Genomic DNA, 13280 nt, shown 5'->3' on the forward strand with positions numbered 1-13280 from the left:
ATTTATCCGAATCGTGCAGGTGCACAAGTCGAGTTGTGCGGTGCAAAAACCAGTTTTAAGTCAGACTTGTGACGTGCACAAGTCGGTATTTGACTACCCCTATTGTTGGAAATCTTACAAGGGTGCTTCTACCGATACATACACACAAACATGTCCAACAAAAGATTACTAAACCAGATCAAACGGGTGTCCAAACCAGATATTAATACAAAATATAAACTCTGTGCTTCACGGAAGTTTCAGCATTCTACCACCGACTGGAATGAAACATTGTCCTTCGTATCGTCGAAAAGAAAACAATGATGTTCCAATTCGTCCCCCGATTCTGAACTAACACCCAATCTCTTCGATCACTTCGGTGATAGTCTCAAACACCACCTTTGTAAGATCGCTCAACGTGCCATTTGCTTCTTCTTTATCCTCTTGACATTCCTCTGCATGTTGGTCAAGGAGTTTCTGCTTATTTAACCTTCTCTTACCCTCCATCCGTCTATTGCTCAAATATCTGGAGTAAGCGAACCAAGCGTATTTCCCACATGTGATCGTACCGCCTCCTGAGCTGTTGATCTGAGTAGGATCGCATTTACAGTCGAAAGTGTTAGTATCAGAGTTAGGTGAGAAGATTACTGATTTCGATGATGGACAGGAGGCGAAACATGCTTCAAGAGTTGGTTTATTTCCTGGATGTCTATCATCGTAATATCAAACAAGTTAACATCGATGAGAGGGGTGGGGAGTGGGGAGTGGGATGTACTTACTGGCTTGTGGTCACTGTGGTATAACATCCCTCCAGCCCCCTCCAGCTTGAATAACATGATGGGATCTTTCATAGCTTATATCTGCATTAGTGACAAGTCAGTACCTTGAGATGACCAAGTGAAGATTGATGGTGTCACTATATTCACCTCGTAATCGCTTCCTTCACATCCAGCTTGATCACCTGATCCATATGTATATTGATCGGCTGAAGGTGATCCCGAAGAGCAGTAGCATGTACCGGTGTTATATTGGTTATAGAAGTACGGAGTACCGAGGGAAGAGCAATAGGTCTAATGAAAGAAATCGAAGGGATGTCAATCCCTTGGCTGGCACCATGAAAGAGAATTGCACGAGGGGAGGAGAGGCTGGCAGAAGATCGCTTACCGCACATCCAGCTGAAGTACCTCCCGCATAATGAGCTTCAGGATCATTAGGTTGAGGTTTGTATTTGTAGATATCTGTACAACCCATGAAAGGTGTATGAAGATACTTGTAGACTCGTCAGAGACAGAACAACAATGTATAGCAACACGGAGAGTGATCTTCTCATAGCTTCAGTAGTGTTTAGATCTAGTTGATAGAATGTCAGTGGTAGAGAGTCGTGTTGTATTGATGTGTTGTTGGAAGAACAGGACGACTTGATGCGTTCTATACAACTTTATATACCTTTTCAGCTTCCGGTAAAGCTCCTTGATGGCGGTCTACTGTACCGGTACCTCCAATAGCAGATGATTTGCTCACCGGTTAATGGAACAGCTGAGATAACGCTCTTCTCACTTTCACACCTCATCACAGACAATGGGAAAGATCTGCATCTGATTTCGAACCTTCAGCATCTTTGTCTTATCATCAAAATATGGATATATTGCTTTACATGGTCATGGCGATACAGATGCGGAATGTACAAGATTCGAGGACATAGACAGGCTCAGAGTCAGACACAGATGACATACATCGACAATCGTATATGAAATGAAATACACATCTCTGTTCACACGAATTAGCGGGTCCATTAGAAGAGTAATTCCATTTGGAATATCGAATTACAATGTCACCTCCATCGGCCAAACTGTAGACTTCGTTATCTTGTGTTAGACATCAAACGATAAGTCGTACCTGTCATCGTGACAGTTACTGAGCCTTATCTTTATGTGAATAGAGTACCTGGCCTGATCTGATCTTATCGATAAGCATTCAGTAGAAGTCGAGAATGAGATATACGTATATCAACCTCTTCGTAGATATCACAAACACCCCCTTGCTCGCTGTAGACTGTCGAGCCCAATGACGACAAGGTTGTCATGTTGATTGAAACCTCGAATGTGGCAGTCTGTCGATTGAGCGTCGAACTGTAGATTCAGTTCGAAGAAGTTTGTGATTTCTCTTTGCGCTTTTATAGGCACCCGTTATTCCCGCCGAATGGAGTCAACCGTCATAGGTGACCCGAATATCAGCAACTAGAAAGTCCGACGAATGATGTGTGAGGGAAGCGAGAGGAACAGACGGTTCGAGCTGTCATGACCTACAGTTATAGCTATGGCATGCATCGTACTGGGCAGTCAGTTCAGCCACAGACTGAAAATTCTTTGTGAGATGTTCCACCCCTCTCCAACGGATCAGATGTGGCAAGATCCAAGTCAACAGCGGTCCAGAATAAATTGACGATGGGTACCCCGATCAACAGCATCAGGGTTAACATCATATCATAAATCATGCAAAGGATCCCCGATATAGTGAACGATGATGCTTTGATTCTGTAGCCCAAAAATGCATTGATGTGGATCCTGCGATCACACATGATTCTATAAAATGAATGTGATTGAGTATGTATTTAGGTGATTGTCCATTTCAATCAAGTAATCAGCTCTGACAGTGAACAAAAAAGTCTTTTTTCGCTTTTCTCAACTCTCACCCAAATCAGTTGAGATCTGGGTGTCTGTGTGCTGATTGATTATCCCTAGATCTGCGGTTCACACAATCCTCCAATCAACTCATACCCTTTTTTACATGCGTGAGCTTGACATTTCGAATCTTGGCATGTTACAGCACCGAACAATATACCGGGCAGAGTTGAGCAACTACAAAATTTTCGAATTAGTGTTCGGCTTTCGGACGAGAAATAGCGATTGAGGGATGGAAGACTTACTCTGTTCCTGATGATGTGGTGTTGAAGGAAGATCCATATTCACCGTAGATGCATCCTCCACATGACTCAAGTTCGGATGAGGTATCGATGCACTGCGAATACCAAGTGGATCAGCTTCTGTCTTACAACCCATCTCTTGTGTGAAATTTGAGAGAAAGATAGATTCTTCCGGCTTAAGGAAGAAACTGAACTCACCTCATAAGAATCCCATCCTTCCACAGCACAAGCCATCAACCCCTTTGGACAAAACCTCTCCCTCTTCTGTCTCTCTTTCCTAGCCACATCCAACTTATCCTTCAATTGTCTTCTCGCCAGACCGGAAGCGGATGATGCGGCACTATGTGAATAGAGGAAGAATCCACTTGCCCCACAGTTCCTAGGATCGGTACCTTGCGTGTTGGTGGGCGTCGACGATGCGGCGCAAAGACAATAAAATTGATTGGTTGGTCTGTACACACTGAAAGCTGCCTGACCGTATGTTCGACAGGCAGTAAAACAGTCTCCTGGGGTGTTGACAAAGTTCGTAACAGACCTGAAACACAAGTAAGATCAAATCTGTTAGCTCATGGGACCTAAAAGCTAGCGACTCATTGGAGAAAAACTTACGAAGACGGATCGGCACTTCCGTCACACATACTAAATGTGAAAGTAGTAGCTATCTTGTATGCCTATATATATGTCATCGCGAATGATCAGTCAATCAATATCATTAGCTTAGCCCTTCGTGTTATGACCAAGGACCTCGATGTTATCTGTGTTGCCGGAAATCACTCACAGTAGAATATCCAGGTGCACAATTACCCATATTATCCGATGCAGCCGATGTCGAATAAATGGGAGCAGTCGGAGCCTGACTCGTACAGACACAAGAAGACGATTGGACATTGTAATAGAAGTACGGTGCTGAGTCTGCAGTGGGAGCGCAATAATTCTTTTATCACAACAAACACCCAAAAAGGTCAGTATGTTACTGTAATTCATGATTGACTTCGCAGTTATAGGATATGGAGAGTTACTCACATTACAGAGAGCAGCACTTGATACAGTCGTAGAATCTGGATCACCAGTAGTAGGTGAGACTACAGTCGTACATCCCACAAAGGTATACGCCTGAGCTACACTGCTATATAGCAGACCGACAAAGAGCAAGATAGGTGTCGAAGTCAAAGTGAGGGATTTCATGGTGTCGAGAAGAGGAAATTCAAATGAGCGAATGTTAGTCAGTACAGTATGATTAGTCTTAACAAGTATGAAGATAGAGGGGTGATTCCTACAATTTTCCTCTTCACACATATGTATACGTATATTCATCATACGTTTACAGAACGCCATAGCGGATAAAGAGAGATTCGAGAACATCAATAAACAAACAAAACTGTAGACAAATACACGTTCCGAACGGGTGACATACCGGTAAATAACCCCTTCACAGGGTTCATGTGCCTATGTGTAAGGTTAATAGATAACGTAAATTCCCCTATATGCCGAATATCCGCAACTCTCCCAACTGGACATATCAATTTTGAGCCTTCTCTTGCTACTGGGATTCAATTGATGACAAAGCTCCCAATCCCTTTGCATACTAGGGGGGTTGAGTCCAGGTGACATTGGTTTCCAACGGTAATTATATTATGTCGAAAAAGTCTGCATGATGGTCTATTGGTATATTCCTCAAATCACCTAATTGTCCTTAATTAGATGACCAAGGTGGGAGCTATATATCTATCAATATGAAACCGTATGGAACGGAATAAAAATGAGTAATATTACATGTGTCTATAGCCCGGAACGTGGCAGAACGAAGAGGCTTCCGAAGCCGAAGAGAAAGAAGGGTCAGTACAGAAAAGGTCTACCATCTGGAAGAGTACCCTCCTCCTGATCCACCACCTCCGTAGCTGTTAGCTCCGGAGCTATAGCCCCCACCACCGCCGCCGCCGTATCGGCCACCTCTACCACCTCTGCCACCACCACCTCGTCCTCGTCCACCACCACCACCGCCGTACATAGCCATTTGCTCGAGCTCAGGAGAACTGAGAAAACGAGAACGGCTGTCAGCATACAGCATATAGAAAATTACGAGAACTACTCACACTTCACTCTTGGACTCTCTCAGGATTTGAACAAGTTCACGAGCTTGCTTAGAGTTATCAGCGGTGAAGTAAGTGTACGAAACACCTTTTCGACCAGCTCGACCGGTACGACCGATTCGGTGAATGTAGTCTTCACAGTTGTTAGGGAAGTCACTGCGGGGGAAATCCAAAGTCAGCAATCATACTGACAAATACAGAACTCAAGGAGGACAATGGCGAACTCACTAATTGATGACATAACCAATGTCCTTGACATCTTTTGGTCAAGATGCAATTCATCGATCGTCAACAAAAACATCCATTTGAACAGATGAAATTGGAAGGGAACAAGCAGAAAGAGGAAAAGAAGGCACAGACATGAGTACTATTTCATCGTAGCAAGAGGCAGTAGCTTCGCTTGACGACTTGACTTGAAAGTACACAATTTGATGGCGCCTGTCAATCACTGATTTTGAGCAAAGCTAGAGAACGCGTTGTGAGTACTGCTTTGAACGACCAAGCTATCACATCCTCTGAAGACAGTAGAGGGGTAGCTGTGCGGACGTTCAAGTCGATAGCGACTCGCGTTGGCGCCTTCGAGATCCTTGAAGGGGTGCTAGCGAATAAAGACGATTAGTCCTCTAAAACAGAATTGTTGATCACTCTCGACATCGCCAGATGACGATGGAGGTGTGATCAACGCATCAGAGAACAGAACGAATTGACGCGTATCACCCCTATCGGCCAGGATCACTTGAGCGCACGACTCTTGATAGCTTTGCGAACAGCGATTGCGGATAAGGCGCCGGTGCTTTGAAGTCAAGATCGTCTTGCGAAGGCGGAAGGGAAAGGACAAAGGTCAGAATTGTAAACATACCGAGACCACGGGAAGCAACGTCAGTAGCAAGCATGATGGGACTTCGACCAGATTTGAATTCAGCAAGGACCCAATCTCGTTCGGCTTGTTGTCTAAAAATGGATGATGGTAAGCATAAATCACTGAACGAGAGTCAAACCAAGACTCACTTGTCACCGTGAATGGCCAAAGCGGGCCAACCATCCATTCGAAGGAATTTTGTAAGATCATCAGCGACTCGCTTAGTAGCAATAAAGATGATGACTTTGGCGTTCTCTTTGGAGATTTGCTCGAGGTGACCGAGGAGTTTTTGCCTCTTATCGTAATCGGTACAGATCTCAACGTGTTGGGTGACATTGTGGTTGGCAGTAAGTTCCATAGAACCGATGTTGACTTGGATGAAGTCGTGAAGGAAATCCATGGCAAGTCGTTGAACTTCCTTAGGCCAGGTAGCGGAGAAAAGAAGAGTTTGTCGATCAGGTCGGATTTGACTGACAATCTTTCTGATTTGAGGTTCGAAACCCATATCAAGCATTCGATCGGCTTCGTCCATAACAAGGTAGGTAACTCGCTTCAAATTGGTCTTCCCAGATTCGAGCATATCGATCAATCGACCTGGCGTAGCTACACAAATCTCTACACCTCGTTGAAGATCTCGGATCTGAGGACCCTTGGGAGCACCACCGTAGATAGCGGTGTTTCTGATTCGAGAGGATTTACCGAACTTGGTGCATTCAGTTTGGATCTGCACGGCAAGTTCTCGAGTAGGAGCGAGGATGAGAACGATGGGACCATCACCGGGAGCGAGAAGAGGTTGAGCGTTGATGTGAACCATAGCAGGGAGAGCGAATGAGATGGTTTTACCGGAACCGGTTTCAGCGACAGCGACAAGGTCTCGACCGGAAAGAGCCATAGGCCAAGCTTGACATTGAATGGCTGATGGAGCAGTGAAACCCATAGCTCGGATTTCGGAAAGGATGTAGTCGGGGAAACCAGCTTCCTCGAAGGTGGTGATAGGTCGAGGGACATTTTGACCTTGGATCTTCATGGTTTTCTCGGCTCGGAACTGATTGATTTCAGCGTCGGTTCGAGCAGTTACTCGAGGGTCTTGAACGTAGAAGCTGCGCGTATCGTTAGCTTACACATTGCTTTAGCGGACTTCAGTACGAGAAAACTTACTTCTTCTCAAACTTGGTAAGATTGGTGTGGTTCCAATCAATGCTGTGTAAACCACCACCGAGGTTACCCATTCTATCACCGCCACCACCTATAAACAATAAAGAATGTCAGCGTATCCCGAAAACGACGATATCAAGTCATCGTCTGAACGTGCCTCCGTAAGAGCCATAACCCGAACCACCAGAATAATTACCGTATGATCCGCCGCCGCCTGCGAAGAACGGGAAATGATCGGTCACCTTTGGATTTTACACCGTAGGATCTGATTTGGGGATGTATGAGATGCTTACCATAACCACCACCACCACCTCCTCCATATCCACCTCCTCCATAACCGCCACCCCCACCACCGTATCCGCCACCACCACCACCACCGTATCCACCGCCGTATGATCCACCACCGTAAGACTACAAAGGAAGAAAGGAGTGTGAGTTAATTGATCGGATGACAATGAGCAAGCAGTGGCGAAGTACTAATAATACGTACCATGTTGTTAGTAATCAGAGAGTGAGTTGCTGTAGAGAGTGATAAAGAATGATTGATAGCCTGTGCAACGTGCGTGGCTGATTTTGAAGGAGTAAGATAGATGAAGGAAGAGAAGGAAGAAGAAGAAGAGATGAAGAAAGCAGCAGTCCAAATAAAAGGAATGAATGGGTGGGGTGGTGTACCCTCGCGATCAGAAAAAATGAAAAATGAAAACACACAGAAAAACTTATCACGGCGGACACCTCCGACGAGCTATCTCTTCACCATATCACCGCCCCCTTTGGAGCGGCGATTCAAGAAGTGGCAGAAGGTGTCAGCTGTCGTCAGGAAAATCGCTTTACACATGCCTGTGCAGCAAAGTTAACGTTTCCGGCAAGGTTGCATGTATGTTTATGGATATCTCTCACTGAACGTTATTCGGAGTTGATAAGGTGACAAGATAACGCAATCAGCAGAGATCAGACAAGACGTCGATCTCTTGGGAGAGTATGGAGTAATTGCTGTTTCCGGATATGATGGACAAGCTCCTCAGTTCACTTGTCTATGTCGTTCAATTGAGGTATGTGGGGGTTGGTTGTTTACGACCATGCTGGAACCCAATCGGCAATGGCAAGGGACAGGAGTGATGGAACCCTGAATCCATGACATACACACAAAGGAATAATGGAAATGGAAAAACATGACATTTGGTGAATTCTGTAGTGGCTGCGCAATCATGTTCGATTGTACCATTTGAATAAGACAAACTGCTCAGCCCTTCATCGTTCATACCCAACTAACCTACTTAGTCTGTCATCTCCCATACTCGTTATCTGCAAATCATTCTCAGAAAGAACAAAGAAAGGACGACTTGGTCACCCACATTTCATTGCGATATAGCAGAACCAAAGCTGCAGGAAAAGCACTGCGCAACTATAACAAACAGCATTGGTCAGTCGCAGCACTTTACCCAACGATAGCAACCACCTTATCATTGATCCCTCATACCGATAATACTTCACCACACCGTTCATGGCTAGCCGTCAACCAAGAATAACAGTCTTCCCTCCCACCTCTTCTTCTTCTTCATCCTCACCAATCATGTCACTCTCCTCATTCATTGACACCCTCCGTTCTCAGAGATATTCCCTCCTTCCAACCAACTCATCACCCTCTTCACCTGACCTGCTCAAGACGTCAAGCTCGACGAAGAAGAAGTTGTTCCAAGCTACAGCCATAGGTCTGGTATTGCTGGTTATTACTGGTTATACTCTACGTCCAGGCGGTAATAATGGAATACAGAAACAGGTTGTAGATCCATATGATCAGTACACAGATCCTAATTTCCACCAACCGATATCTCCTCCTGAGATTGATGTGGGATCAGAAGAACCTCCAAGCAGCGGGAATGACCCCTCTAGACCCAACCAGATAGATACAACTAACTGGGGATTGACAGAGGAAATGGGTTGGAAGCCGCCTAAGGTCGGACTGAAGGATTTAGGAGAGGTAGCGGAGGGAAGGTATAGGCTGGGATTCGAGGCTGGGGAGGAAGGTACGAGGGAGTGAGTAAGAGTCCATGCTAAGATATCACTGTAGATCCGTTTATCATCAACCGAATATCTTACGGATTCACTTGAGTGTTAATCGAAGCTAATCTTTCCCTTTCTCCCTTTTAATAGGTATTATCAGCGCCTGTACGATTTCGCCCTTTCACTTCCTATGCCCCTCCACTCCCCCCTCCTTTCCTCTCTATTCTACCATTCTCCACCTCACTACGATGCTGTCGTCCCTTCCTACCCCCTATCATCCGGTACAAGGCGACCCCCAACCTCGATGATCTCCTACAAGTACATCCATCAAACAGATAAAGAGTTCAACCCGGATAACGACCTGACGAAAATATGGACAGAGATGAATAAACCTGATGGTTGGGAACTGAACTTCTTAGACGATAATCAAGCGCATGAGTGGATGTTGAAACATTTTAGGAAATCTGATGTCAGTTGGGCATGGGATTATATGCATAGGGGTGTACTCAAAGCGGATTTCCTGAGGTATTTGTTACCTTTGATTATGGGTGGGGTTTATTCGGATGTTGATGTGAGTGTTGAGTTTCATTCTTTTTGAAGTGGTTGATCTAGAGTGGGAGTGAAGGGTGAGGTAGTTGTAGATGGAGTTGAATGGCATAGTATGGATGAGATTATCATGACGGGAAGCGGAGAGGTACCTGTCTTATGGGACTCTGCGTCCGAGCAGTGTGAATGATACATTCAAGAGGACGGCTCAAGACTAACATACATCATTCAATCATGTTAGACCCAACCCATCCGCCCAATAGAACAATGGGGCCACAACTCCGTCGAATACCTCGACCTATCATCCACAGATGGTCAATCTTGGAAATCCAAATTATCCACGAACCCAGCTGTGATAGTAGGTGTAGATGTGGATGTACACGCATACGAAGGGTGGGAGAATGGATGGCCAAGAGCTCTGGGAATCTGTCAATGGACGTTATCCTCTTCTCCTTCCCACCCCATCTTTTTGGACGCAGTTAGGAGAGTAGTAAATGCCACGAGGGTAGTGGAAACTTGGGAGAACTGGAGATCAGCCGAAATTGAAAAATTATTAGGAGAAGGTAGGGAAGCGGACGCACAGGAATTACAGAATCAGCATAGAGATATGGCGATGAATGTCATGGAGTGGACTGGACCTGGGTTGTTTACTGATAGTGTACTTTCGTAAGTGGTGATCTTATCTCTCACTTCTTCATCTTATAATCGTAAAGGGGTCATAATTTGTGGTCATCTCCAATCTGATCGTGTTATAACGGTGAATTATAATGTAGCTTCCTGCTCGCTCGATATAACGTAACATGGCACCGACTCCGAGGACTCAATCATCCTCTGAGAATAGGCGACGTCCTGATATTGCCTATAACGGGTTTCAGTCCTGGTGGTCAACCTGATTTCGGAGCAGAGGGACCAGACAGTGTACAAGCTAATGTGTTGCATAATTGTGAGTGAGATTGTCATCTTTCATAGTGATTGACCAAGGGAGGGAGAACTGATTATGTCATCTTGTCTGGTTGACGATTATAGTCAGAGGTAGTTGGAAAGGTGATGGAGCGAGGAAGAAATAAACTGAAGATTCATCTGCAAATCAAATTGGCCGACAACCTCATCCCAACGATAGGATGAGAATACTACTGTCGAATGTTATATAATATCCTGTCCTCAAACAAAAAGTCATCTTACGCATCTTACGACATTCGAACCAAGATGCATCTTCTACAGGATTCACCATAAAGGGGTGTATCACCTTGTCTCTCTATCGGCATCATAATATGATACATATTTATATAAATACATATATAGTGCTTCCGAACGTAAATCTTCCCTTTCATTAAACTGTCAACTGTTCCAATATTCAATGACGAAAATTGTTGTGACATTATGTTTTTTTTTCGTTGACTACATCCTCGTATAATCATGCATTCCAATCTCAAGGTATAATTTCACTTGATCTCGCTTTACTTTCGTTTATCACAGCAGAAACAGTTGAGAGCTGCATCATAATCTAGTGATGATATGAACAGTCAAGATTAAAATCATAGTCTGGTACAAAAAGCAGCCGGGTTGTGAACGTTCAGCACATGCTTATGATATTCTGCATTTCAGTACAGTATGTACCTCTAGGTGTATATCACAAAGCACAAATCAACTAAATCAATCAAATAACCCAAATTGTGTATCGTATATTATGAGCTGGAGTCTAGGTCCAAATCAGGATTACAACATTCCCACTCTTTACTTCGACACGCACACACACATACATGAATACCACTGGTCTGGTTTTCCACTTCACTGAACATCTCTCGATCAACTGAATTTCCACCTATTACCGCAATTCTGCAAGTAAGTTTGACAAGATTTTCAATTAGTCAAGATATTATCGTCTTTTTACTCGAAATTAACAGAAGGCGGAATCAGATGAACTCACTGTACATCTATATAGCCCAATTGTCAAAGTAGAAATGTCATACGCAAGATATCAGCTTATGCTCAGGATAAGGAAGGACTAAATGAAAGAATGATATAACATACGTTACGAAAGTCTAATACAGTCACAAGGGGGACAGTCTTAATCAGCATTTTCTATTTTTCCATATTTTAACCAGTTTCTTACTCACAGTCATAGGTTCATCCGCTGACCTAGTCTGCATCTGATAATAAGTACATTTCCTCTGTTGACATCTACCGCACTTGAACGCGTCCGTTTCAGCTTGAGTTTCACCGACCGCCTTGGCTTTGAACAAATTATCAGAAGCGATTTTCTCGTTGAGTGCTCGGACGGATTCAGAAGCCATTTCCTAGAACAATGCGTAACAAAAAAATCATTAGTATAAGGAAGACATCATGTTGATTATACCTTATGTTGGTAATCTACGTTTTTAGAAGGGAAAGGGAGAAACTTACATCTTTTGACATGTTGGCCACTTTCTCTGTACTGATGTATCCCAGAACAATCTCATTCCTCAATGCTGGATTACCTTTATCCTTCAGATTGAGGTACAGTGATCTAATCTCTATATATGGGAAAATATATGTCAGATATCAGCTTTTTCGCGAAAAGAAATGCAACCACACAACGGTGCGAAAAGCTACACTATGGCTGTATTACTCACTTCCTCTATAATCGTTTCCTGTCGAGTAATTCAACGCTTTATGCGCATACTTCTCTATACCCACTGCTCGTTCCGTTAAGATCTTATTTTCTGAATGGCCCAACAAGTGATAATTGATCAGCAATCAGACCTTTGTCTTATCTCTCAAGTTGCTACCGTAGTCTGACGCAGACGCAGAGACGCCCGCCACTCACGAGCCGTACTATCCCCCGCTAATGCATCGTAAATCATCACCACGCACTTATCCCTCACCGGATCAGCAGCTCCATCTGAACTATCTGCCCGTAGACTCTTATCGACCCCGTCCGACTTGGCCGTACGGGGGGTCGTCCTACTGCTGTCGATGGTAGATAGAGGCTGACGGGGCGAATCTGCCGAAGGGGATTTCTTGGAGGTAGAATTGGTTTCGTTTTTGATATCTGGTGTGGAGGGGTTGGGAGATGCGGCAGAGGGCGATGCAGCTGTTGATGAGCCTACATATATTATGTGGTCAGCCATTGTAATATGGACATCAGTATTGGCAGGAGATATATGAAGGTGTTATTTTGCTGATAGTGTCCAACTCACCTTCCGCCTTTACACGCTTAGCAGCACCTTCTTCCTTCTTCGTATTCGTAGCATCACCATCATCCCTCTTCCTCTTCTTCTTATTCTCCTCTATCACATCTCTCCATGATTTGACTATTTCCTTGGCTAAACTCGAGATGGATGAAGTGGAAGATGATCGCAGTTTACCTATTGCTACACCTGCTTTTGATGACTAAACATACCCACAGTCAGTAATCACCTCCTATAGTAGTAGCATGAAGATTGTAGGAAGAGGAGGCAGGGAAACCCCAAGGAGAATATACTAACTCGTAAGAGATCTTCTGAAGGTTCTACCTCGGCTTTGAGCTTTTTCAATATCCTGACTACTTCCTATAAGATAACAAGATAGATACTGTATCAGCACCAGTGGCCTCACAGCTCGACGTATCCTGGATGGTGCTGCTCAGCCAGTTTGCAACTTACATCGGTCTTTCCATCTGCATTAGCAGTGTTCAGCTCTTTGACGAGTCCTGTTAGAGTATTCGCGTCCATCTGGTATCTCTCTTCTCGATATATCGACTCTATAC

At 44.3% G+C, this 13280-nt stretch overlaps 5 protein-coding genes across 5 annotated transcripts; 1 reads left to right on the forward strand and 4 right to left on the reverse strand.

Moving 5' to 3' along the window:
* Window positions 1-330: 330 nt before the first annotated feature.
* On the reverse strand, window positions 331-1309 carry L199_001864 (uncharacterized protein; the record flags this gene model as incomplete). The annotated part of the gene is made up of 5 exons (XM_064887617.1): window positions 331-688; window positions 759-803; window positions 853-1049; window positions 1144-1248; window positions 1292-1309. 5 exons carry the CDS (start codon window positions 1307-1309, stop codon window positions 331-333), a joined length of 723 nt encoding a protein of 240 aa, XP_064743689.1.
* Window positions 1310-2716: 1407 nt separating this feature from the next.
* On the reverse strand, window positions 2717-4087 carry L199_001865 (uncharacterized protein; the record flags this gene model as incomplete). Its single annotated transcript, XM_064887618.1, has 6 exons — window positions 2717-2837; window positions 2906-2997; window positions 3101-3437; window positions 3512-3573; window positions 3681-3836; window positions 3926-4087. The coding sequence occupies 6 exons, from the start codon at window positions 4085-4087 to the stop codon at window positions 2717-2719; spliced, it is 930 nt and encodes a 309-aa protein (XP_064743690.1).
* A 667-nt stretch (window positions 4088-4754) lies between these two features.
* On the reverse strand, window positions 4755-7080 carry L199_001866 (ATP-dependent RNA helicase DBP2-A; the record flags this gene model as incomplete). Its single annotated transcript, XM_064887619.1, has 6 exons — window positions 4755-4935; window positions 4996-5148; window positions 5221-5251; window positions 5852-5943; window positions 6001-6951; window positions 7010-7080. 6 exons carry the CDS (start codon window positions 7078-7080, stop codon window positions 4755-4757), a joined length of 1479 nt encoding a protein of 492 aa, XP_064743691.1.
* Window positions 7081-8576: 1496 nt separating this feature from the next.
* L199_001867 (uncharacterized protein) lies at window positions 8577-10620 on the forward strand (the record flags this gene model as incomplete). The annotated part of the gene is made up of 5 exons (XM_064887620.1): window positions 8577-9040; window positions 9158-9578; window positions 9795-10219; window positions 10327-10496; window positions 10580-10620. The coding sequence occupies 5 exons, from the start codon at window positions 8577-8579 to the stop codon at window positions 10618-10620; spliced, it is 1521 nt and encodes a 506-aa protein (XP_064743692.1).
* A 739-nt stretch (window positions 10621-11359) lies between these two features.
* Window positions 11360-13245, reverse strand: L199_001868 (transcription elongation factor S-II; the record flags this gene model as incomplete). Its single annotated transcript, XM_064887621.1, has 9 exons — window positions 11360-11389; window positions 11524-11595; window positions 11671-11850; window positions 11957-12066; window positions 12166-12255; window positions 12360-12638; window positions 12733-12925; window positions 13021-13083; window positions 13177-13245. The coding sequence occupies 9 exons, from the start codon at window positions 13243-13245 to the stop codon at window positions 11360-11362; spliced, it is 1086 nt and encodes a 361-aa protein (XP_064743693.1).
* Window positions 13246-13280: the final 35 nt, after the last annotated feature.

The sequence above is a fragment of the Kwoniella botswanensis genome, chromosome 1 (genome assembly GCF_036426115.1).
Source record: "Kwoniella botswanensis chromosome 1, complete sequence".
Lineage (NCBI taxonomy): Eukaryota > Fungi > Basidiomycota > Tremellomycetes > Tremellales > Cryptococcaceae > Kwoniella > Kwoniella botswanensis.